This window comes from Salvelinus fontinalis, chromosome 21 (genome assembly GCF_029448725.1).
Source record: "Salvelinus fontinalis isolate EN_2023a chromosome 21, ASM2944872v1, whole genome shotgun sequence".
NCBI classification, from domain to species: domain Eukaryota; kingdom Metazoa; phylum Chordata; class Actinopteri; order Salmoniformes; family Salmonidae; genus Salvelinus; species Salvelinus fontinalis.
Window position 1 is genome coordinate 41,650,134 of NC_074685.1, and position 26,083 is coordinate 41,676,216.

Consider the following 26,083-nt stretch of genomic DNA (forward strand, 5'->3'; position numbering starts at 1 on the left):
ATCAAGAGAGAATTGTACAAATAGCCTACAAAAGGTACACTTGTAAACTGTTTTAACACAGATTCCCAATGTGGTATTTTGTGTAACCCAGGTTTGATCCAAGATAGTTGTTTTTCCTTCCCAGCTTCTATTAGCTCAAAAAGTGTCGTAGCTCAAAAAGTGTTGTGGGACTCTGTGTTAAAAACGCTTATAGTAAGTATCTTTTGTATTTGTCAAATTATTTCTCGATAATATGAAGGTTAACGTTTCAAAGATTTCCAACACAGTCTCACCAGCAAGGATTATGAACACAGAGAGCTTTGAGTCTGACACATTGGCCGTAATAGGTCAGACGGGATCACAAAGGCTTTATAATAGGTCAGACGGGAACACAAAGGCTTTATAATAGAACAGACGGGAACACAAAGGCTTTATAATAGAACAGACGGGAACACAAAGGCTTTATAATAGAACAGACGGGAACACAAAGGCTTTATAATAGAACAGACGGGAACACAAAGGCTTTATAATAGAACAGACGGGAACACAAAGGCTTTATAATAGAACAGACGGGAACACAAAGGCTTTATAATAGGTCAGACGGGAACACAAAGGCTTTATAATAGGTCAGACGGGAACACAAAGGCTTTATAATAGAACAGACGGGAACACAAAGGCTTTATAATAGAACAGACGGGAACACAAAGGCTTTATAATAGCCTTTTGGTGACCAGGAGCAAGTTGTCTCATGTCAGCGTTTTGATTTCCTTCTCCAGACCTCCAGCAGCTCCCTGTCTCTGAAGAGGAGGTTCCCCCTGAGCAGCAACACTGTGAGAAGGAATGGAGCCCCAATCTGGGGCAGGAGGTTAAAGAGGAACAGGAAGAACTCAGGACCAGTCAAGTGGAAGAGCAGCTTCAAGGGCTAGAGGAAGACTTCATATTCTCTTCTGCCTTTGTGAAAAGTGACAATGATCAGGACCCAAGTCAGTCCTCAGATCTTCACCAAACCCAAAGTGTAGAAAACAGACAGAGAGACCCTGTTCCCTGCACCTCAACTGAACAGATTAACACAGAGACTGATGAAGAGAACAGTGTGTCAGACCCAACCAGTGACTCCCGGCCCCTCTCTGCTGCGAACCCACAGTGTTCTGCAGCTCAGATTGAAAATAATGCTTATCAGAGGGAGAGAGGAGGGCCTCAGTCACTTGGATTAATGGGAATACAGACTGTAAAAGGACAATGGTCCTGCTTCAGTACTAATGAGGGTAGGATATCCATGGAGTTGTCCCATCTGAAATCACCTAGTAGTGTAATTCAAAGTCCTGCTTTGCCTCTTTGTTATTGTAAAGTTTGTGGGAAGTCTTTTATCTCCATGATTTCTTTAGTTACTCACATGACAATACATATAATGGATGAAGACCATCTTTGTGGTGTGTGTGGAAAACACTTTGATTCCACAGAGAGTATGCAAGAACATCTCCAAACTCATATTGATACTAGGTTTTCTTGTCATGTTTGTAGTAAACGTTTTACTGTGAATACTGAACTAATAATGCATATGGCGATTCACGAAGGGGACAAATCATTCAAATGCTCATATTGTGGTAAATGTTTCAGCAACCGCTCTAATATGAACAAACACATCAGGAGCCACACAGGGGAGAAACCGTATCAATGTCCTCATTGTGGCAAAGGTTTCAGCAGTAGCTCTAATCTAAAAGTTCACATCAAGAGCCACACAGGGGAGAAACCTTATCCCTGTCGCTTCTGTGGCAAAAGATTCATTCAGAAAGCACACATGGAGTTGCATGTGAAGATTCACACAGGTGAGAAACCACATAGTTGTGATGTTTGTGGTAAATGTTTCCTCCGTGGTTCAGATATGAAAGTGCACATGAGAAGGCACACAGGGGAGAAACCTCTTAATTGCAGTTTTTGTGAGAGAAATTTCGCAGCTTGTGCTTCTCTGACAGTTCACATGAGGACACACACAGAGGAGAAATCCTATGTGTGTCCTGTATGTAGAAAATGCTATATTTCATCAAGTGCATTAGGTACACATAAAAAAAGTCACACCGAAAACCGAGTGAACATTTCTATAGGCGCCATGGTTGGGGCAAATGCTTCAATACGAAGGAGTCCTTACAAAGGCACCGTCACCCAAGAAGAAGTAAAAGTAGCCTTTCTAAAAACTACTTGAGTGTAAAATAGTATTTGGTCTAAGAACTACTCAAGCACTCATTACATTGTAACATTGTGTAGACACTGTAATTTAGGACATATTACCACGTAACCAAGGTCATCCAATGAAACAAGGAATAGCGAAGATGGAGACAATTGTCGACGGGTGCTACTATATTTATAAGGAGCAAATCAGGGTGAATAGCCTAACAGGCTGACTACACCGCGAGCGTTGCAAAATACATTTAGACATACATGTTATTCAATTATTGCACCCACACTGCTCGCCCGCGCCAGCGAGCGTCTGCGTTGCCAAGGGCTAAAATATAAGTCAGTTCTATTTCTGAAGCAGATTGCGCTGCAAGTCCTGCCTCTCCCATCTCCTCATTGGTTTATAGAAGCAGATACCCACGTGCCATCTCCTCATTGGTTATACCCATTTATGAAAGTTGCCAATCGCAATATAAAGTCAAGAGAAGAAAATGCCTGGAAGGAGGAGAGATGACTACAAACGATTCGGTTGACCGTTTTATGTGTGGATTAATTGGCGGAGTAGAGGATCTTGTGCATTTCGGGTAAAATATCAACTCAATGTTTATATCCCAGGACAAATTAGTTAGCAACAGGGCCTCCCGGGTGGCGCAGTGGTCTAGGGCACTGCATCGCAGTGCTAGCTGCGCCACCAGAGTCTCTGGGTTCGAAACACTCATTCGCAGCCGGCCGCAACCGGGAGGTCCGTGGGGCGACGCACAATTGGCATAGCGTCTTCCGGGTTAGGAAGGGTTTGGCCGGTAGGGATATCCTTGTCTCATCGCGCTCCAGCGACTCCTGTGGCGGGCCGGGCGCAGTGCGCGCTAACCAAGGGGGCCAAGTGCACGGTGTTTCCTCGGACACATTGGCTGGCTTCCGGGTTGGAGGCGCGCTGTGTTAAAGATGCAGTGCGGCTTGGTTGGGTTGTGCTTCTGAGGACGCGTGGCTTTCGACCTTCGTCTCTCCCGAGCCAGTACGGGAGTTGTAGCGATGAGACAAGATAGTAATTACTAGCGATTGGACACCACGAAAATTGTGGAGAAAAGGGGATAAAATAAAATATATATATAATGTTTGCTAGCAACAGCAAGCTAGCTAAATAGGACAAATTAGCTAGCAAGTGCAAGCTAAATTGCCATAAATGTTTTATGCTTTTTTTTGCTTGTCCCCAAATTAATATAATTGGTTCAGAGTTTGTTTTGATATTTTAACCCGCGTGTCGTGATCGCGTTTGGTGTGGGGGGACAAAATACATTTATGCACGATGGCCCACGCGCGCAGACGGTTTGGGTTCCGTGTCAGGCCAGGATTCAATCAGATCAGCAATGCATATTTTTAAAGGCAATGTTTTGTGTCAGCAATGCATACTGTAAAGGCGTTTTCCAAATGCGTGATCGGATTGAATCCCGGCCTTTAGTGTCAATGACTTGTGTGGGGAATGGGCATCAGACAGAAGACAGAGTAACAACAACTGAGATACCCCACTGCTCTTTGTTGAATATGATTTGACTGAATTAGTTTTTGAACTAGCAAGAAGCCCACATGTCTAACAGATAAGAGTTACTGGGTTCCTGGCAACAGGAGTCACTGCTCATTAGCTGTACTAGACACACAGGACATTTGTACTGATGTCTTGTATCTGTACACAGAGCTTGCTTTTGATTTGATGTCAAATGTATTGTTTATTGATACGGGTAACTGCCAAAATAAAGGAAACACCAACATAGTGTCTTAATAGGGCATTGGGCCACCACGAGCCGCCAGAACAGCTTCATTGTGCTTTTGCATAGATTCTACAAATGTCTGGAACTGTACTGGAGGAATGCGACACCATTCTTCCATGAGAAATTCCATAATTTGGTGTTTTGTTGATCATGGTGGTGCAAAACGAGGTCTATTTAGCCGCTCCAGAAAGTTTTCAGTTGGGTTGAGATCTGGTGACTGAGACACACGCACACCCTTTAAACCCCCCTATGCTCCGTTTAGACTCCTATTTTAAAGGCAATAAGACTAGAGTGATAACTGGGCCCAAAATCTGTCTTCTCCAGCAGGTGGTGTTTTTTTCTCACACCAAGCAAAGAGTTTTTTTGTGGAGGTCAATGAGTGTTTCGAATTTGTTTAACAAAAGATTGAATGGCTTATTTGCTCAAATAGAAGTTTCGTAATGATTCGATTGTTAGGAATGTACTGATACAAGTTGGACACGTGACATCCCTGCACTTTATACCGGAGTTGTCTGGTCGTCACTCGTTACCACAGCCACAAAGTCATAAACCCGCCTATTTCATAATTTCTTAAAATGGAATTTTAAACCTATTGCTAACCTTATGCCTAATCTTAAATTAAGACCAAAAAGCACATTTTAGTTTTTTACGCTATAGCCAATTTTGACTTTGTGGCTGTGGAAACCGGTGTGCCTGTTGTTCACAAGGCGTATCTGCCCTCTCATTGGCTAGAATGGTCCCACCTGATCTTGTCTTCCATTTTTGAAGACATTTAAAGTTGTGCCCCTGATTGCTTAATTAACTCCGGAACCACACTTGCGTGGAAGCACCTGCTTTCAATAAAGTTTGTATCCCTCATTTACTGAAGTTTCCTTTATTTTGCCAGTTACCTGTATATTTTGTTGAAAGGGACTTTTAATTTGAAAATGTCACTTCATAGATGTTCAATAAATAAAGATTTTGATGAACCATACTGCAACCCTCAATGGTGTCATGTCAAACCTAAAGCTGTTGTGAATGCCTATCCATACCCATTCAAGTAAAGTTCTTTTTTTGTGGGGTATCCTAATAATGCAGTATAAGTACTATACAGTATAGTACATCGAAGACATATGCAAATGTTTTGACACACAGTAAGTTTTTATTAGGTGTTTTTTCTCCATTACAAACAACACAATAAGGGGGAAAGCAATATCAAAACTGAGCATTATACAAAAACGACAGAGGATTGACGTAAAGCAACCAAAGTCAACGGGATATGGAGACAAGTTGATCCACAAATACTGTGGTATAAACTTCGCATATATATTTATATTTACATATATATTAATTTGTAATTGCATGGGAAAAGAAACAATGTACAATGCTACAAAAAAGTATTTACAAGTTAATAAATAAAGCCAGCAAACACAAAACAGGAAAATGAAGAAAATAATCTAAAGTACAAAGGACATTGAGTCTTTTAATATACAAAAAATACAAAAAGAACATAGAAAAAACATTGAACAGGTAATCGTTAGAAAGTTCAGAGCCTTTGACAGTGACGGAGAGCGATGGCACGAAGGTTTTAAGGATGATCATTGTAAGAGGTTGAGGCAAGATGACATATTCCTGATCAGTCTGGGTTTCTGAGAGGGACTAACTTAGAGGGATTCGTGGAGAGGTGCAGTCTTTGGCCCTAAATTTACAATACATAGACATAGAAGAGAGTGTGTGTCTCACATACACACACAGACTAGCATTTGTGAAACTTGAAATGCTGACATCTTTTTGTCAGATCCCCCTCTCCAACCTCTGATATATACACTGAGTGTACAAAATATTAAGAACACCTGCTCTTTCCATGACAGACTGACCTTGTGAATCCAGTTGAAAGCTCCACTTCAAATCAGTGTAGATGAAGGGGAGGAGACAGGTTAAAGAAGCATTTTTAAGCATTGAGACATGGATTGTTTATGTGTCAGTCAGAGGGTGAATGGGCAGGACAAAATATTTAAGTGCCTTTGAACAGAGTATGGTAGTATGTGCCAGGTTTAAGTGTGTCAAAAACTGCAACGCTGTTGGGTTTTTCAAGCTCAATAGTCTCCTGTGTGTATAAAGAATGGTCCACCACCAAAAGGACATCCAGCCAACTTGAAACTATGACAAACATTGTAGTCAACATGGGCCAGCATCCCTGTGGAATGCTTTCAACACCTTGTAGAGTCCATGCCCAAACGAATTGAGGCTGTTCTGAGGGCAAAAGGGGGTGCAACTCGGTATTAGGAAAGTGTTCCTACTGTTGTGTACACTCAGTGTAGATAGGCTGGGTAGCTGGGGAGGGCACAAAGACATTAGCAAAAAATAAGCACACATTCCGGGATGAACGCTTACTGGCATTAACTGGAAACTTAAGTGTAAATCTCCCATTGACACAAATGCATGATTTTGCACAAAAGTTTAAGGATCTCCAGTTAAAGAATCCATCCCTCACTCATTGATCAACCACAAAAAGTATTTAACTGCAGATCCAGGTTCAGCTTCCCCAACACAAATCCTAATCTTGTTAATAGGATGTAGAAATAGACGCTGACCTTGAATCAGGGCTTAGGGGCAACTTCCATCACACCACTAATATGAAGTCTAGCAAATCACATGTAATCACAGTAGACTACCGGACCCCAACATTCACAAACATACAGCGTCCTTTTCAACACCACCACCAACCAGCACACTTGAAAGCATGAAAATCACTTCACTTATATTATACTGCCGTAATGCATTCATAATGCAGTACTAACATGCGATAAATATGACCACCCATGTTTCTGATAACTGACATGTGAAACACGATCATCATAGCACATGAAACCATTTCCATGGCTTTACTGTTAGGCACATCAAGCGTTTGTTGGAAAATGTAGACTGACGACTCCTGTGGCGTGTTATAGGATTTTTGTGGCATTTGACATAACCTTTTTGCTGTACTGTGTTGGCCTGGTTATGTACCATGTCAAAAGAAAATATCAGATCCAGCCAGCACACTACGGTTCAGGTTAGCACAATAGTGTAAAAAGGCTATAAAGTGAAGTATAGCCAGTTTAGATGTGCCTTCTGATAGAGTTCCAATCCCATGTCCCTATTAGAACATTTACTGTCTTGCACATGACACATTGAGTACGTTTACATGCACATGAATAATTTGATGTTAAACTGATTATGGCAGAAGGCTGAGTATGGCATTAGTCATGTAAACACCTTATACTGCTCATCTTAAATCGGCATACGGTCATATTCGAAGTAAGCATACGCCAATTAAAACACCTGATTTTCTGAGCAATCTTTTAAAAATGTAGGACATGTAAATGCTTTAATCAGTTATAGTGATGTGTTTGATCTGTGTGTGTGTGTGTGTGTGTGTGTGTTAGCGCAAGCAGGGCGAGCTTCCTTCTTTTGCGCGAGTGAAGTGAGTTAGGAAAAACTAAAAGTACACATCTTAGAAGTCGTTTTCACATAAACGTTATATGTCCGAACTCAGAATCAACTATGCTTTACAAAAATAACATGGTCGTTGTGGTAGAACGTTTATTTTGATTTCTGATATTCTGCATTCATCAAAGTCCCACCAGGTAGTCTGATTTCAGATGTGTCCATGTAAACAGAATTATGAGGGAAATAATTTATTCTTGCAAAGCATGTAAACGTTTTAATCAAACTATTATATTAATTTGACTATTCACAATACTTGTATTATTGTGTGCATGTAACCGTACTCAGTGTGACACGGTCACAGTCAAAAAGTCACAGAAAACTCTTTGAGCAAAGGCTTGAGTTTTAACACTGTAATCCACAACACCACTGTCATGGCTGCTGTTAAATAGTGATATTAGGTTTGATCCAATGGCTGCAATACTGTAGGAAATGGATAGACATAGGGTACTACAAACCAAGGACTCATCATCACATAATCTTCAATCATAGTCATAGACAAAGAATCACACAACTTCTGAGCCTCTCAACAGCAGGCAAACTCACCCCCTCCACTTCAAATCTCAGTGCTCCTGAAACCACTTCATACTTTATCATCGTCCACCGGTCTTTGGCACACGTGGAGTTGACTAAGTTTTAGTTGAGTTGTACTTTCTCTTCCTCTTTTTCATTTATCTCCTGAATTAACTGAATTGAAATGAAGTTGACCTCCAACCCTGGTACACAAGGACAAAAGGCCTTGATGAAGGAGAAAAAGAAAGGGAGCAAACAAAAGGGACAGACCTTTCATTCTCGTTTCTTCTTCTTTACACTATAGGGAACAAAAAGACTGGACATTTAAAAACCACTCTTCATTTCACAATACAACATACATCTCTCTCTTTCCAAGTGCTTGAGTACTTCCCACACACGCACTTCTAGTTAAAAAGGAGGGTCTAGCACACATTGGGGTCCAAATGGCTCGGAGCTAACTTCTAACTTTCTTGATGATCTGAGGGAGTAGTCACCATGCCAACAACAGCCATTTTGTGCCATTCGGCTCACATGTAGGCAGTTCTACTCTCTAAGGCATTGCCAATCGAGGAGAAGCCATTTAGTGCCATCACGTTTGAGCCGCAATGGCCGCCCGACATTGTGCATTTCAGGTCACCATAATGTACTCTAACTGGCCACATCACTTTTTTTGGCTTCCCAGAAATGCACCCATTAAAACAAATACTGAACCAAAATGGATGCTGGATGCCTCAGTTGCACTATTTCCATGAACTATCATCATTGAGTCCTCAAGGCTGCCTACTCCTTCATGTTGGCCTCGCTGTCAAGAGAGAGCCTCTCTCTCAAACTCTAGTGTGAAACTGAAAGACATCAGGCATGAAATAAAAGGGGAGGGAGGGAGCGGGCTGGCTGTAGCATTTCATTGTCTGTTAGCACCACTTGGAGAAATAAGACGCAATGCACAAATGCAGAGTGCCACCGCATCAAAGCAGTGACAAAATGAGCTATTTTGAATGTTTGTAGTAATAATAATGCCCTATTTGTGTGAATAGTGTTAGTTTAACAAACTGGACATGTTCCCATTAGCAGTGAGGAGTTAAAAGCAGTAAAGTTTCTGATGATTGGTTAACAACCAGATGTATCTATCCAGTAGGGGCCTTTCTCTCCCAAAATCCTTTTAGTGGTTCGTTGGAACGCATTTCCCTCTGCTAGCTGGCAGTACTGAGCATCTGTCCATCTGTCTCAGTCCACATGTCGCGGAACATCAAAGAAACAGATGCAGTTGATGGTAGTCTAGAAAGGAGTGTTAAAAAAATAGTACCTGAACCTTTGCTGAGGGAGAGGTCTGTAGAAACTAGAGGGAGTGTAACTCCTTTAGAGGGGAGGAATTCATTTCCCTACGCACCTAGACGACATAGTTATATTTTTACTCAGGTTTTCCCCTCTCGATTAGGACGTCCACAGAGAGCTGTGAAGCTAACAGGAAGTGACCTGAACATGGGTTGTAGCCTGGTTAGGAAACACCTGGGAGGGGTCAGATGTGGGTAAGCATACACAGCATCCACACAGAGTCACTACTTCCACAAGGGCAGTCGCCTGCCTCGCAAAATGGAGTTGAGTGCAAGTTCATTGGCCAATAGGGATTTCCATTCCATTCAGCTTTATTAGCCCTCTGAGGCTTTCACGCTCAGATGCTGAACACGGCCAAGCTGGCAACAGGCCCCTCTACCATCGCACAGCAGGGGTGGCACTCAAAGATGGCACCCAGAAAGCCCAGCAGGAAGCAGGTAGGTGGGTGAGGGTTTCTGGTGACATGGCGTTGCCCCTCAGAAGATGCCCTTTGCGATTTTCAGGCCTTTCTGCTTCATTCGCGGCAGGGTGGAGCTGGCCACGTGCTTGGTCCGGCCCACCTTGGGGAAGCCGCGTTTCTTCAGGACAAAGTCGTAGTTGGCCGAAGAGTTCATGGCATAGAAAACGTTGGCATTGTCTGGAATCTTCAGCTCTGTGGAGGAGGGGGGGGGGGGGGGGGGTGCAAAAGAAACACTGGCATGGTTGAAAGGCACATTGAAACAACAGGCAAGAGAGAATGTCAAAATCTGTTAGAGAAGATGGAACGAGAAATTGTTAGACAAGGCGTGTGCAGGTATTTCTAAAAATGACAGTGTGACCAGAGATACAAACAGGTCCAGAATGGAGGGTGTGGGGAAAGCTGAAATGTTTGTAAGTGTGAAATGTAGTTCAAAATGCATGAACTTTGAGGTTTGTATCTTTCAGGTTCTACTGTAAGTCCTGAGTGAACGTGACAAACAGCTGACTGACCTTTCTCCTCAGAGATCTTCTGCAGCAGTTCGTAATCCTCCGCTCTCTCCCGGTCCAGGTTGTGTTTCACCATGGCCTTCCTGACCACTGCCGGCGTCTTGTCCTGACTGGTCACCTGGAGATCATGTGATGATCACAAGACATTTGGCTCAACCAGACCTCACAACCACTAAACACATTGGCAGGGAAATTCTCTTTTCTAATCTATCATATTCAACACCAACGCAGCAGCTCACCAGGATGCTCTTGTACATGTTGCCGTTGTCTACGTCCAGGCTGACCCGGATGATGCAGCAGTCATCCACCTGCTGGTTGTAGAGGGGCAGTGACAGCGACGAGTAGCTGGACACGCCCGACACGGAGCGCTTGTGTGAGCGGGAGCCCGCCCCTGCCACAGGCGTGGAGGACATGGAGGAGGAGGAGGCGCTACTGGAGCCCGAGCCAGAGCCCAGACCAGAGGCATCCAAGGAGGACAGAGATGTGGACTCCCAGAACTGGAGAGAAACAGAGAGAGAAGGGGGGCAGCACAGGTTAGATCACAGTACCACTTAAGAATATTGAGACGCAATCAAGGAAAGCAATGCATCTTAAACAGGATAATTTAACATGACTGGAAACTATTGAATGAATTCCAGTGAATTAAGACAAATACTTGGGAACACTGAAATTGAGGCTGGCGTTTTTTTCTCTAATGGGATCCCCAAGAGTGCTTGCTACTAACATGACATGCACATAAAATGTAGAAAACACAATGAAATATGTGGACAGAAGAATGTGCAACCAGGTGAACTGTTACTATGGATACAAGGTGAACTCTTCACCAAAGGCACAACAAATACAACCAGTCAAAACAAAAAGGTCAAGGTGCAGCGGTGATCAAAGGGAGCAGACACATGAATAAATCGACACCTGCACACATTCGGAAACTACTCAACACACACACACACACACACACACACACACACACACACACACACACACACACACACACACACACACACACACACACACACACACACACACACACACACACACACACACACACACACACACACACACACACACACACACACACACACACACACACACGCCGTTCTTGCCCATACACAAAATGGCTACAGGGGTGATGTGATGGTGACGTCACTCAGATAGACAGTGCAAACAGCACACTCCTCTGATGGCAGTGTGAAATGGCTGCACCACAGGCTAGCACAGGTGAAACAGAGAAATGGTACAGGAAGTATTAAATAGTACCGTGGGTGCCAGGTCAGGCAAGGGGCCGCACTTCCCTAACGTGGAATTGGAATGTTTTACGGAAGGCGTGGAGGTCTACAGAAAAGGAATTAAGAGCTACAGTCACCAGTGGGCCTCACATGAGCTCTTTCTTGTGGGATGGAAGAGTTATACAATGCTAAGACAGTAGTATGGCTATAGTGATCATACTGGTATTGTGGTCTTTAAAGCAAGACTCAGAGATATGACATCCCCATCATACATGGTGGGGCAACTTCCCGTTTACAGATGTCAACACACACTCGTAGTAATACATCCCTGTCCTCTGACAGGTCATCATTGTAAATAAGAATATATTCTTAATTGACTTTCCTGTATAAATTAAATAAATAGATATATAGATCTCCTCTCTCACACCTTTCGCTCGTGGACATCGGGTGAGTCGGAGATGAAGCTGATATTGATCTCCTCCACATCGGAGCTGCTGGAGCCAGCGGAGGTGACGCTCAGGGAGTCCGCTCCATCACCTCCTCCACCTCCACCCGAGCCCCCCAGGCAGGGGGCGTAACGCAGCTGGTCAAAGGACTTGGAGTGGGAGCTGCCCGCACTGCTGCAGCCTGGCTCTGAGCTGGCAGGCTGGCGACTGAGAGAGGCAGTGAAGAAATGGGAAGGAGAGAGGGACAGAGAGAGACAGAGAGAGGGGAGAGAGACAGAGAGGGACAGAGAGAGACAGAGAGAGACAGAGAGGGACAGAGAGAGACAGAGAGAGACAGAGAGGGACAGAGAGAAACAGAGAGAGACAGAGAGGGACAGAGAGAGACAGAGAGAGACAGAGAGGGACAGAGAGAGACAGAGAGAGACAGAGAGGGACAGAGAGAGACATAGAGAGACAGAGAGAGACAGAGAGAGACAGAGAGGGACAGAGAGAGACAGAGAGAAACAGAGAGAGACAGAGGGACAGAGAGAGACAGGGAGAGGGGAGCGATGGAAGAGAAAATGCAGGTTGAGAGCAAGAGTGGGACAAAAGAAGAGCGTGAAGAATGAGTTAAAACACATTGACACAAATAGACTGTAAATCATATATAGCACCTATTGAACAGAAATAACTTTCTGCAATAATATTTATTGACTTACTCGCTCCAGCGTTTGATGATTCCTGTGTTCTTCTTCTTGAGAGTGTTGGAGGCTGACTCTGACAGTGGCTCGATCTCACATGACTGGCTGTAGCTGTGGAAAAAAACACACAAAGAAGAGCATGTGTTTGTGTGTTCCGGTCTTTATTACTCCTCCTTTTTTTCAAAGAGTCTCTCTCTCCCCTCCTCCTTTTTCCCAAAGAGTCTCTCTCTCTCTCTCCTCCTCCTTTTTTTCAAAGAGTCTCTCTCCCTCCACCTTTTTTTCAGAGTCTCTCTCCCTCCTCCTCCTTTTTTTTCAAAGTCTCCCTCTCTTCCCCCCCTACTGTTCCTCACACCCACGACAATCTATTTCTGGTGCAGTGTGAAAATACTCTTTCATGTATTTGTAACAGAATACTACCTGTTCTCTCTCTTACCTCTCAGCCTCTGTGAGTTTGTCCACACCGGAGAACCACTCTCGGAAACGCTTGTTTCGGGTGAAGTTATAGTTGTTGCAGGCCAGCTGCAGAAGCTTGATCTGGGCAATCACCTCAAACTCCTATAAAACCAGAGGAAAGAAAATGATCAATATGCACTCACATCTTCATCATCATTGTAATCACCATAATCATCATCACACTTTATATTCATATTGCATTTCTCACCTTCCTCCTCTTCTCAAAATTGATCAGCCCTCCCTGTAAACAAGAAAATATGTTATTCAGAACAGAAATTGGGTTGTGTGTAATTTTGAGGAAAGAGGGGATGTGTGAGTGTGTAGGTGTGCGCGCGCGAGCGTGTGTGTGCGTGTGAGCCACTCACGTCCAGGTAGTCCTTCATGGCTGTATCCATCATGACTAGGTCTGTAAGGAAAGTGCCCAGGTAGGGAATGGTCCCCTGCATCACACTCTGAAATAAACAAACAGGCAGGCAGAGACTGGTGTTAGCGTGTGTTTCAAGTTTTAATGTCACATGCACAAGTACTGTGAAATGTACTGTGAAATCAAAACCCAACAATGCAATAATCAAGAACAATATATTACGAGAAATAAAATCACACGAGAAATAAGAATAAGAAATACACAATAAAGTAAGTAAGTAAACTTACTATATACCGGAAATATTTTTGTGTTGGAGTGACAGTGTGTGTGTGTGTGTGTGTGTAGGGCCCTGTGAGTGTCCAGAGAGACTGAAATAAAAAGGTCAATAAAGATACGAGGTAAACTCAGTCTGTGTAGTTATTTTGTTAATTATTTATCAGTTGTATTGCTTGGGGATAGAAGCTGTTCAAGAGCCTGTTGGGGTCAGACTTGACGCACCTCTTGCCGTGCGGCAGCAGAGAAAATAGTCTACGGCTTGGGTGGTTGGGGTCTTTGATTATTTTCCGGGCCTTCTTTTCACACCGCCTGACATAGAGGGCCTGGATGGCAGGGAGCTCGTCCTCAGTGATGTACATAGCGCCATGCGATCGAGGGCGGTGCTAATGCCATACCAAGCAGTGATGCAGTCAGTCAATATGCTCTCAATGGTACAACTGTAGAACCTTTTCAGGATTTGAGGGTCCGTGCCAAACCTTTTCATCCTACTGAGTGGAAGAGGTGCAGTAGCTCCTTCATGACTGTGTGTGTTTGGACATTTTAAGTCTTTAGTGATTTGGACACCGAGGAACTTGAAGCTGTCGACCTGCTCTACTGCCGCCCCGTCAATGTGGATTGGGGTGTGCTCACCCCCCCCCCTGTTTCCTATAGTCCACGGTCAGCTCCTTAGTCTTGCTGACGTTGAGGGAGAGGTTGTTGCTCTGGCACCACACTAACCTCCTCCCTGTTGGCTGACTCATTGTCGCCGGTGCTCAGGCCTACCACCGTCATGTCATCAGTGAACTTTATAATGGTGTTGAAGTCGTCCGTTGAAGTAGTACACAGTCGTAGGTGAACAGGGAGTCCAGGAGGGGACTAAGCACACACCCCTGTGGGGCTGCTGTGTTAAGGGTCAGCGTGGTGGAGGTGATGTTGCCTACCCTTACCACCTGGAGTCGGCACATCAAGTCCAGGATCCAGTTGCAGATGTATGTGTTCAGACCCAGAGTCCTAAGCTTGGTTAGGAGCTTGGAGGGGATAATGGTGTTAAATACTGAGCTGTAGTCAATGAACAGCATTCTCACATACAGTGCATTTGGAAAGTATTCAGACACCTTGACTTTTTCCACATTTTGTTACGTTACAGCTTTATTCTAAAATTGATTAAATAATTGTTTCCCCTCATCAATCTACACACAATACCCTATAATGACAAAGTGAAAACAGGTTTTTAGAAATAGCTTATTTACATAAGTATTCAGACCCTTTGCTATGAGACTCGAAATTGAGTTCAGGTGCATCCAGTTTCCATTGATCAACCTTGAGATGTTTCTACAACTAGAATGGAGTCCACCTGTGGTAAATACAATCTATTGGACATGATTTGGAAAGGCACACACGCATCTATATAAGGACCACAGTTGACAGTGCATGTCAGAGCAAAAATCAAGCCATGATGTCGAAGGAATTGTCTGTAGATCTCCGAGACAGGATTGTGTTGAGGCACAAATCTGGGGAAGGGTACCAAAAAATGTCTGCAGCATTGAAGGTCCCCAAGAACATTCTTAAATGGAAAAAGTTTGGAACCACTAAGACTTCCCTAGAGCTGGCCGCCCGGCCAAACTGAGCAATTGGGGGAGAAGGGCCCTAGTCAGGGAGGTGACAAAGAATCCGATGGTCACTCTGACAGAGCTCCTCTGTGGAGATGGGAGAACCTTCCAGAAGGACAGCCATCTCTGCAGCACTCCAACAATCAGGCCTTTATGGTAGAGTGGCCAGACAGAAGCCTCTCCTGAGTAAAAGACACATGACAGCCCGCTTGGAGTTTGCCAAAAGGCACCTAAAGGACTCTCAGACCATGAGAAACGAGATTCTCTGGTCTGATGAAAGATTGAACTCTTTGCCCTGAATGCCAAGCATCACATCTGGAGGAAACCTGGCACCATCCCTACGGTGAATCATGGTGGTGGCAGCATCATGTTGTGGGGATATTTTTCAGCAGCAGGGACTGGGAGACTAGTCAGAATCGAGGGAAAGATGAATGGAGCAAAGTACAAAAACCTGCTCCAGAGCGCTCAGGACCTCAGACTGGGGCGAGTGTTCACTTTCCAACAGGACAACGACCCTAAGCACACAGCCAAGACAACGCAGGAGTGGCTTCGGGACAAGTCTCTGAACATCATTGAGTGTTCCAGCCAGAGACCGGACTTGAACCCGATCGATCATCTCTGGAGAGACCTGAAAATAGCTGTGAAACAACGCTCCCCCTCCAACCTGACAGAGCTTGAGAGGATCTGCAGAGAAGAATGGGAGAAACTCCCCAAATACAGGTGTGCCAAGCTTGTAGTGTCATACCAAAGGTGCTTCAACAAAGTACTGAGTAAAGGGTTTGAATACTTATGGAAATGTGATATTTCCGTTTTTTGTTTGTAATAAATTTGCAAAGATTTCTAAAAACATGTTTTTGCTTTGTCATTATGGGGTATTGTGTGTAGATTGATGAGGGGGAAAAAACGATTTAATCAATTTTAGAATAAGGATGAAACGTGGGAAAAAATCAAGGGTCTGAATACTTTCCGAATGCACTGTAGTTATTCCTCTTATCTAGGTGGGTGAGGGCAGTGTGGGGAGCAATTGGAGTGGGTCTATGGGGTCTGTTGGGGCAGTGTGGGGAGCAATTGGAGTGGGTCTGTTGGGGCAGTGTGGGGAGCAATTGGAGTGGGTCTATGGGGTCTGTTGGGGCAGTATGCAAATTGGAGTGGCTGGAATGGTGGAGTTAATGTGTGCCATAACCAGCCTCTCAAAGCACTTCATTAGCACTTCACAGAAGTGAGTGCTACAGGGCGGTAAATCATTGTGGCATGAAGCCTTAAGAGATCTCAGTAACAGGGATCATTGTGGTCATCTTAAAACGTGGGGATTACATACTGGGACAAGGAGAGGTTGAAAATGACCGTGAATATGCCTGCCAGCTGTTCTGCGCATGCTGAGAACGTGCCCTGGTAAACCGTCGGGGCCCGCGACCTTGCAGGTGTTGACCTGATTAAAGACCCTTCTCACGTCGGCCTTGGAGAGCGAGATTAGTCCTCTGGGTCAGTGACAGCACTCACACCCGGCTCGATGTCAAAGCGTTCATAAAATGCATTGAGTTCGTGGACTATAGCCCCTGCCACATGCGGGTGGCGTCGGAGCCTGTGTAGTATGATTCCACCTTATTCCTATATTGTCTTTTTGCTAGTTTGAGGACTCTGTGGAGGTCATAGCGGGACTTCTTGTACTTAATCCTGCCCTCGGCCATAGCCTCAGGGTTGTCTACGATAGCTCTGTGTGGGGTAGCCTTGTCCTTTAGTTTAGTGCCAACCTTGGTGTTAATCCAGGACTTTTGATTGGGGAAGCAGCGAACCCTCACCGTGGGTACAACGTCACTGATGCATTTTCTAATGAAACCGGTCGATGTTATGTGTGTGTGTGTGTGTGTATGTGTGTGTGTACACGTGCATGCATGACTTTGCTAGTGATTAAATATGAGTAACATACATTTTTCATCAGGGGGAAAAAAGTATATGGAAATCAATAATTAAATCTCTGCATCTCCCTCTGTGGACACTGCTTATATAAATGAGCTATCTACAGCTGGCTACTGTTCCCAGTTTAATAAATGTGCAATTGTCATATGATTACATTGTAATTACAGTCAAATTAAGCTGTAAAGTTGCATATCACCACTAGAGTGAGCTGTGAGCATTTTGAGAGTCAGATTGATTCCCCAAACAACCACTAGAGGGCGGTGTGTCCCTTCTTATTCCTTCTAATTCTATACACCACAGAGAGAACAATGACATGAATCCTCTTATTGTGAACAGAAAAATACTGCACCTCTAAGCTATTTTCATTAGAGGCATCCATGACAGCCATTTACTACAAAGTGGGTAAATTTCAAAGGGAGTGATTTTAAAGTGGAGCAGATGAGTGAGAGTGAAAGGGTGAGAGAGCATTGATCCATAAAATTTACATTTGAGTCATTTAGCAGACACTCTTATCCAGAGCGACTTACAGGAGCAATTTGGGTTAAGTGCCTTGCTGAAGGGCACAGACAGATTCTTCGCCTAGTCGGCTCAGGGATTCGAACCAGCAAAAATGGCAATAGGAGCATGTGTGACTGTGTGTGAGTGAGCGTGTCAGCAGAGTTCAGTGAGGACAGAGGGCCCGCTTGTTTTCTATTCTGTGGCGTCTTGCCCGCTGGAACACTTCCTGACACAGCTTAAAAAAAACAATTACTCCAGCCTGTCTAATCTAAAGGGCCAAGATGGGGGTGCTTTGACTACATCTGTCACCTCTCTCTCCCTCTTGTTTCATTTATATCTTTCCCTCTTTGTCTCTCTGTCCCTCTTTCTGTCCCTCTAGCTATCCCTCACCTAACTATCTTAGGATGAATGCACTAACTGTAAGTCGCTCTTGTAAGGCTCTCTGGCTCTCACTCGGTCTTCATTTTTTGACCTCCCCTATACTCTCTCCTCCTCTGTCTGTCAGAACATTTCATCTCTCTCTCTCTGCTTTCTCTCTGCTTTTCATGTCATCTCTCTCTCTGCTTTCTCCCTGCTTTTCATGTCATCTCTCTCTCTGCTTTCTCCCTGCTTTTCACGTCATCTCTCTCTCTGCTTTCTCTCTGCTTTTCATGTCATCTCTCTCTCTCTGCTTTCTCCATGTTTTTCATGTCATCTCTCTCTCTGCTTTCTCTCTGCTTTTCATGTCATCTCTCTCTCTGCTTTCTCCCTGCTTTTCATGTCATCTCTCTCTCTGCTTTCTCCCTGCTTTTCATGTCATCTCTCTCTCTGCTTTCTCCCTGCTTTTCATGTCATCTCTCTCTCTGCTTTCTCCCTGCTTTTCACGTCATCTTTCTCCCTGCTTTTCATGTCATCTCTCTCTCTGCTTTCTCCCTGCTTTTCACATCATCTCTCTCTCTGCTTTCTCCCTGCTTTTCATGTCATCTCTCTCTCGGCTTTCTCCCTGCTTTTCACGTCATCTCTCTCTCTGCTTTCTCCCTGCTTTTCATGTCATCTCTCTCTCTCTGCTTTCTCCATGTTTTTCATGTCATCTCTCTCTCTCTGCTTTCTCCATGTTTTTCACATCATCTCTCTCTCGGCTTTCTCCCTGCTTTTCATGTCATCTCTCTCTCGGCTTTCTCCCTGCTTTTCATGTCATCTCTCTCTCTGCTTTCTCCCTGCTTTTCATGTCATCTCTCTCTCTCTGCTTTCTCCATGTTTTTCATGTCATCTCTCTCTCTCTGCTTTCTCCATGTTTTTCATGTCATCTCTCTCTCTGCTTTCTCCATGTTTTTCATGTCATCTCTCTCTCTCTGCTTTCTCCATGTTTTTCATGTCATCTCGCTCTCTCTGCTTTCTCCATGTTTTTCATGTCATCTCTCTCTCTGCTTCTCCATGTTTTTCATGTCATCCTCCATTTTCGTAAAAGCCACTTCTTTCTTCCTCTTCAATCTTTCTAGTATTTTGTGTCTCTCTAAGTCCACTCCATCTTAGCCTCCCTCCCTCCCTCCTTTCTTACATTGCCTCTCTCTTAATGTCCTTACCAGATCTCGGGGTTGCTGCTGTCTCTTCTGGGCTCGTTTGGGGTTTATTTCCAGGGTAGCGAATTTGGACGTGCCTTCCTAAACAGAAAAGATAACGGACAACATTCACAGTGAGATCTAAAGCCTAAGCCCCTACTTCAGCAATCAGATAACACTGGTTTCTGTTAAATTAAATGAAAGAATACACACTTTTCCTGGAATGCGCACCGTGCTTATCATTTATCAAGCTATCAAATGGTGAACATACACTCTCCCACATTCTACAGCAGAGTATCAGGGAGGGGGGATATTCCCAAGTTGCCCACCCCCCCCCCCCCCCCCAAACACACATAGCGGCCAACCTCTAGATACCCTGACGTATGTATGTGTGTGTTTGTTCTGGAATTTGGGGAATGTCAGGGTTTGAGGTCTATATGTGTGTAAGTAGGCTTAGTTGCCCCCCTACATAACACTTGCACAGTCTCACACCCCCACGCCCAAGTCAAGACCACCCACCAGAACAACCAGATGACCTTTATACGGTTCTGTTCTGTACTGTTCTGTTCTATACTGCTGTACTGTTCTATACTGCTATACTATTCTGTTCTATACTGCTATACTGTTCTGTTCTATACTGCTATACTGTTCTATACTGCTATACTGTTCTGTTCTATACTGCTATACTATTCTGTTCCATACTGCTATACTGTTCTGTACTGTTCTGTTCTATACTGCTATACTGTTCTGTACTGTACTGTTCTATACTGCTATAATGTTCTGTTCTATACTGCTATACTGTTCTGTACTGTTCTGTACTGTTCTGTTCTGTACTGTTCTGTACTATACTGCTATACTGTTCTGTACTGTTCTGTTCTATACTGCTATACTATTCTGTTCCATACTGCTATACTGTTCTGTACTGTACTGTACTGTTCTATATTGCTATACTATTCTGTTCCATACTGCTATACTGTTCTGTACTGTTCTGTACTGTTCTATACTGTATACTATTCTGTTCCATAGTGCTATACTGTTCTGTACTGTTCTGTTCTATACTGTTCTGTACTGCTATACTGTTCTGTACTGTTCTGTTCCATACTGCTATACTGTTCTATACTGTTCTGTTCTGTACTGTTCTGTTCTATACTGTTCTGTACTGTTCTGTTCTATACTTTTCTGTTCTGTACTGTTCTGTTCTGTTCTATACTGTTCTGTTCTGTACTGTTCTGTTCTGTACTGTTCTGTTCTATACTGTTCTGTTCTGTACTGTTCTGTTCTATACTGTTCTGTACTGTTCTGTTCTATACTGCTATACTATTCTGTTCTATACTGCTATACTGTTCTGTACTGTTCTATACTGCTATACTATTCTGTTCTATACTGCTATACTGTTCTGTACTGTTCTGTTCTATACTGCTATACTGTTCTGTACTGTTCTATACTGCTATACTATTCTGTTCTATACTGCTATACTGTTCTGTACTGTTCTGTTCTATACTGTTCTATACTGCTATACTGTTCTGTACTGTACTGTTCTGTACTGTTCTGTTCTATACTGCTATACTATTCTGTTCCATACTGCTATACTGTTCTGTTCTATACTGCTATACTATTCTGTTCCATACTGCTATACTGTTCTGTACTGTTCTGTTCTGTTCTATACTGCTATACTATTCTGTTCTATACTGCTATACTGTTCTGTACTATACTGCTATACTGTTCTATACTGCTATACTATTCTGTTCTATACTGCTATACTGTTCTGTACTATACTGCTATACTGTTCTATACTGCTATACTGTTCTGTACTATACTGCTATACTGTTCTGTACTATACTGCTATACTGTTCTATACTGCTATACTGTTCTGTACTATTCTGTTCTATACTGCTATACTGTTCTGTTCTATACTGCTATACTGTTCTGTTCTATACTGCTATACTGTTCTGTTCTATACTGCTATACTGTTCTGTACTGTTCTGTTCTATACTGCTATACTATTCTGTTCTATACTGCTGTACTGTTCTGTTCTATACTGCTATACTGTTCTGTTCTATACTGCTATACTGTTCTGTTCTATACTGCTATACTGTTCTGTTCTATACTGCTATACTGTTCTGTACTGTTCTGTTCTATACTGCTATACTGTTCTGTACTGTTCTGTTCTATACTGCTATACTGTTCTGTTCTATACTGCTATACTGTTCTGTTCTATACTGCTATACTGTTCTGTACTGTACTGTTCTATACTGCTATACTGTTCTGTACTGTTCTGTTCTATACTGCTATACTGTTCTGTACTGTTCTGTTCTATACTGCTATACTGTTCTGTACTGTTCTGTTCTATACTGCTATACTGTTCTGTACTGTTCTGTTCTATACTGCTATACTGTTCTGTACTGTTCTGTTCTATACTGCTATACTGTTCTGTACTGTTCTGTTCTATACTGCTATACTGTTCTGTACTGTTCTGTTCTATACTGCTGTACTGTTCTGTTCTATACTGCTATACTGTTCTGTTCTATACTGCTATACTGTTCTGTTCTATACTGCTATACTGTTCTGTTCTATACTGCTATACTGTTCTGTACTGTTCTGTTCTATACTGCTATACTATTCTGTTCTATACTGCTATACTGTTCTGTACTGTACTGTTCTATACTGCTATACTGTTCTATACTGCTATACTGTTCTGTACTGTTCTGTTCTATACTGCTATACTATTCTGTTCTATACTGCTATACTATTCTGTACTGTACTGTTCTGTACTGTTCTGTTCTATACTGCTATAATGCTATACTGTTCTGTACTGTTCTATGCTGTTCCATAACAGTTGATAATGGATTGGCTATATGAATCATGTTGCCAAGTGTCCAAAGCGCATTACATTGTTAGCTAAGAACTCTTCTCATTGGGAGGATGACCAAATATCTCACCAAGATATTGAACTAAGATAGAAAACTTCAGACGACAAAATCCCATACTTTGTTTTTCACTTTGTGTTTTTATGTGCTGGAAATGACTTTCAGGATGTCCTTTATTTCCGTCTCCAAGTGCGTCACATTCGCATGCACATGCCGTCACCCCATGATGCTACTGCAGGGTAGTGTGTGACCACACCCTGTTACACCATGATGCTACTGCAGGGTAACACTGTCATCTGATCTTGGGTGATGACACCGTCAGTGTGAGCGCAGGAGTACCCATAGAGTGGTGTGACCTCACACAAGGGAAACCCCATCACTCTAACTGCCCGAAATCAGAGCACTACTATAATCAGAGTGTGAATGTGTGTGTGAGAGAGCACATTTGTGTTTGGGGGGCAGAATCAATAAAGCATTAGCAAAACAAATATATACACACACTACTCTGATTACAGTAGTCCTCTGATTTCAGGCAGTGGAGTGATGGGGTTTCCCTTGTGTGAGGTCACACCACTCTAAGGGTACTCCTTCACTAACACACACACACACACACACACACACACACACACACACACACACACACACACACACACACACACACACACACACACACACACACACACACACACACACACACACACACACACACACACACACACACACACACACACACACACACACACACACACACACCCTACCTTAATGAGCAGCTCTCTGCTGAGTGAATGGTTATTCTCGTCAGAGAAGATTTCTGACAACTCGTGGAAGATGCGGAAGTTCTCCCTGGACACCTCGTCCCATGTCCTCTTCAGCCGGTGGACCGGGTTGCACTGCAGAGCAGACAGGATAGCCCGCAGTGAAGAAAAGTTCTTCAGGATTCGACACTCCTGAAGAGAAAAAAGACAGTAAATATTCAGATGAATATCAATGGACTCAATTCAGCACCAGGGGCAAATCAATCCAATGTATTGGTAAGGAGACAGAACACCACTAGATAAGCTTCAGAATTGTTTTACTGAAATAAGACCAACTCTTTGGAACAGAGCATTATGGGTACTGTAATCATCATGCTACACAACACAAACTGCACCTCTGCAGGACTGAAGGGGAAGGACACCATGCTCTACCCGTGTAGCTCAGTTGGTAAAGCATGGCACTTGCAACGCCAGGGTTGTGGGTTTGATTCCCATGGGGGATCAGTATGAAAAAAAAGTATGAAAATGTATGCGCTCACTACTAAATTGCTCTGGCTAAGAGCGTCTGCTAAATGACTCAAATGAAAATGTAATCCCACACCAACTCCTGCTAACAACAGTGTCTCACCCTGGCCACTTCGATCCAGCGCTCCACCAGCTTGGCGCGCTGCGTTGGTTTGAGCGAGCGCTCGCTCAGGCATGTGGCGATGACACAGTTGGTGACGCAGTTGAACTGGGTGACGGTGGCACGGATGGTGGGCGCCAGGTGTTCCTTGCCCTTCTTGTCCCTCTGCGACCAAATACTCCCCAGACAGTGGTAGGGGACCACCTTCTTAAAGAGCTCCTATGAGGAAAAAGGGGAGTAAAGAAGAGGGGGTTTGGAGGAAGACAAACAAAATGGAGGATTGGTTTCTTGCTGCAACCAGTGATGTATTTTGGATGAGATGAACATGTTTTCACTCCTATGCAGAAGCGAGGGAGAAATCAGAAAAAGGCAGATACTTCAGAAGGCTTTGAGGACAGTTGATAAAATTGACTGCTGCACACAAGTCTCCTAATAAACGCCGGTAGGAAAGCTTTTGGAGTGACATTTGTTTATGAGCGGAATCTCAACAGCAGTGTGGGCCTAAAGCCCTCTGTCTTCTGTCCTCACTACCTGTCTTATCTAACAGCCCCTGAAGATCGGCCAAGGAAGCCCCTTTGCTCCAACAGGACACAGTTACAGAGTTTAATTTTTCATTTTCGATCAAATCCAAGGAGCCTCGCTGGCATGGAAAAATACACATGAACTTTGCGAAAACAATGAGAGAGCAACTCAAACTATAAAGTACCACGATGGAAAATTATGGAAAATAATAGACAACAATTTCATAGAAAACTAAAACAAAGACAGAGTTAATTATTAATTGGGATATGTTGTTATATGTTGTTAGTACACAAATATGTGCATTTGGGACTAAAGTTTTCTGAGTTTCGTGATGTTTTGGCATCCTACCGCGTCCATGAGGGTGAACTGCTCGGCTACCACTGCCGGGTCAAAGTTCAGGAAGTCCAGCTGCTCATCCTCGTAGCCATTCTCCTCCAGTAGGGTGAACGGATAGCTACCATGGTCCAGCACTGAGGGATAACATCACCACTCATTAGCAAAATAACATGAAACACACTGCTGGGTTTAGTAAACTACTTAATGTAGGGAAGTGAGGGCCCACAGACTCAGATATACCTTTCGTGGAAGATGTGGATCAAAGTATTGTAAGACTATACAGGTATGTGTTGTACTAGACTAGAGCATCTGACTGTGTTGGTTCGACTTTGCTTCCTGACACCCACGACCACATCTCTCTCTCACACACACACACCCACACACAAGCCAACAAGGTATTGGTTGTCTGTAACACTTTCCCTAAGGGATTGACTAACAACAGTGTTCTCTGATTTGGAGTACCACCGGAAACATCTGTGGCCTTCCACTAATACTAATTCTTTGGACTCTCCATGCTCATGTTGAGGAGCTGGGGTCAGGGTCAAAGGTCAAAAGTTCAGCTGGGAGTCGGCCGGTCATCTTACACTCGTGCTCGGGCTCCTGGAGCTGTTGGCGGTGGAAGTGTGCCAGGAGGTTGCAGGCGCGGCGTTCCAGGTCCGATCCTGGGAAGTTGAGGTGCAGGTAGGAGATTAGCCGTCGCAGGCAGCTGTACTCCGGAGGCTTCCAGAAGTCCTCAGAATACTGGTCCAGCCACGCCCCCAAGATGGAGGATATTGTGCTGAGGAAGAGAGAGTTAAACACAGGTGTTTGGATGACATATTACCTTTAATAATGTTAAAAAAGAGGGTGAAGAGGTAGGAAAGATACAGTAGATAAAGAGACTAACTACCATGAAACCAGAGAAGGATAGGAAAGAGATAAATACAACATGTTTCCCCTGAGGATATGGGTCACAAAATATAGGACAATGACGAACTTTGTAACGCGATACAACACCCATATGAACACAATAGAAACATATCCAATGTTCCCAATGGCAGAACTGCTTATGCCAGCAGGATAGTACTGATGCAATGGAGAAATAAAGAGGTACACGTTTGTAGAGCGGATGTCACGACTTATGAAGTGTCCTCCTGTCTCAGAAGAATGTCAGAGGTATAAGGCAAGCAATACAAATTCCAGGCAACAAAGTGTGAAAATGAAGCAAATTGTCTAACAAGGTCTTCTGTTACTGTACAGTATGTGTTGAAAATAGGCTATTTGAGTAAGATGTATTGTTCACAATGTGTCAGATAGAGACTTAGTCAGACAGAGACTTACTTCCTCAGTTCTGTACGATCGTCGTGAGTCAGTCTGTGGCCCTCTGATCCAAGCTGGAGTTTGGCATACCTGAACCCAGAGTAATCAGTTTGTTAGTCATCCATCCATCCATCCTCTCCTCCTCCACCCATCCATCCACCCTTTCTCTCCTCCACCCATCCTCTCCTCCACCCATCCATCCACCCACCTATACATCCTCTCACCTACCCATCCATCCATCCATCCATCCATCCATCCATCCACTCATCCACCCATCCTCTCCTCCACCCACTCATCCATCCTCTCCTCCACCCACTCATCCATCCTCTCCTCCACCCACTCATCCATCCATCCATCCTCTCATTCACCCATTCTCTCACCCACCCATCCTCTCCTCCACCCATCCACCCACCCACCCTCTCATCTACCCACCCATCCATCCTCTCATTCACCCACCCACCCACCCACCCACCCACCCATCCATCCATCCCCTCATCCA

The 26,083-nt window shown here is 43.8% G+C and overlaps 2 protein-coding genes across 3 annotated transcripts in view; one reads left to right on the forward strand and one right to left on the reverse strand.

Annotated features, from left to right (window-relative positions):
* The first annotated feature begins 283 nt into the window (after nucleotides 1-283).
* On the forward strand, nucleotides 284-4,887 carry LOC129818283 (zinc finger protein 501-like). Its single transcript, XM_055874027.1, has 2 exons — nucleotides 284-326; nucleotides 756-4,887. The coding sequence occupies exons 1-2, from the start codon at nucleotides 284-286 to the stop codon at nucleotides 2,177-2,179; spliced, it is 1,467 nt and encodes a 488-aa protein (XP_055730002.1). The 3' UTR covers nucleotides 2,180-4,887.
* Nucleotides 4,888-5,035: 148 nt separating this feature from the next.
* The window catches only part of LOC129818920 (ral guanine nucleotide dissociation stimulator-like), an 82,687-nt gene continuing 61,639 nt past the window's right edge, over nucleotides 5,036-26,083 (reverse strand). For both annotated transcript variants that reach the window (XM_055875274.1, XM_055875273.1), the window contains exons 3-17: nucleotides 25,606-25,674; nucleotides 24,870-25,063; nucleotides 24,298-24,419; nucleotides 23,431-23,646; nucleotides 22,806-22,994; nucleotides 19,205-19,282; nucleotides 13,364-13,450; nucleotides 13,207-13,239; nucleotides 12,979-13,100; nucleotides 12,564-12,656; nucleotides 11,847-12,072; nucleotides 11,451-11,525; nucleotides 10,433-10,690; nucleotides 10,197-10,311; nucleotides 5,036-9,879 (exon numbers count right to left, since the gene is read on the reverse strand). In XM_055875274.1, coding sequence (XP_055731249.1) covers nucleotides 9,704-9,879; nucleotides 10,197-10,311; nucleotides 10,433-10,690; nucleotides 11,451-11,525; nucleotides 11,847-12,072; nucleotides 12,564-12,656; nucleotides 12,979-13,100; nucleotides 13,207-13,239; nucleotides 13,364-13,450; nucleotides 19,205-19,282; nucleotides 22,806-22,994; nucleotides 23,431-23,646; nucleotides 24,298-24,419; nucleotides 24,870-25,063; nucleotides 25,606-25,674 — 2,053 coding nt within the window. In that variant the 3' untranslated portion in view covers nucleotides 5,036-9,703. The remainder of the gene's footprint in view (nucleotides 9,880-10,196; nucleotides 10,312-10,432; nucleotides 10,691-11,450; nucleotides 11,526-11,846; nucleotides 12,073-12,563; nucleotides 12,657-12,978; nucleotides 13,101-13,206; nucleotides 13,240-13,363; nucleotides 13,451-19,204; nucleotides 19,283-22,805; nucleotides 22,995-23,430; nucleotides 23,647-24,297; nucleotides 24,420-24,869; nucleotides 25,064-25,605; nucleotides 25,675-26,083) is intronic.

What these genes read in the sequence shown, in the direction of transcription:
- LOC129818283 (XM_055874027.1), top strand. Translation starts at nt 284, where the DNA reads ATGAACACAGAGAGCTTTGAGTCTGACACATTGGCCGTAATAG. An exon ending in TGACACATTGGCCGTAATAG is followed by an intron (nt 327 to 755) that starts GTCAGACGGGAT and finishes TTCCTTCTCCAG; the next exon opens with ACCTCCAGCAGCTCCCTGTC.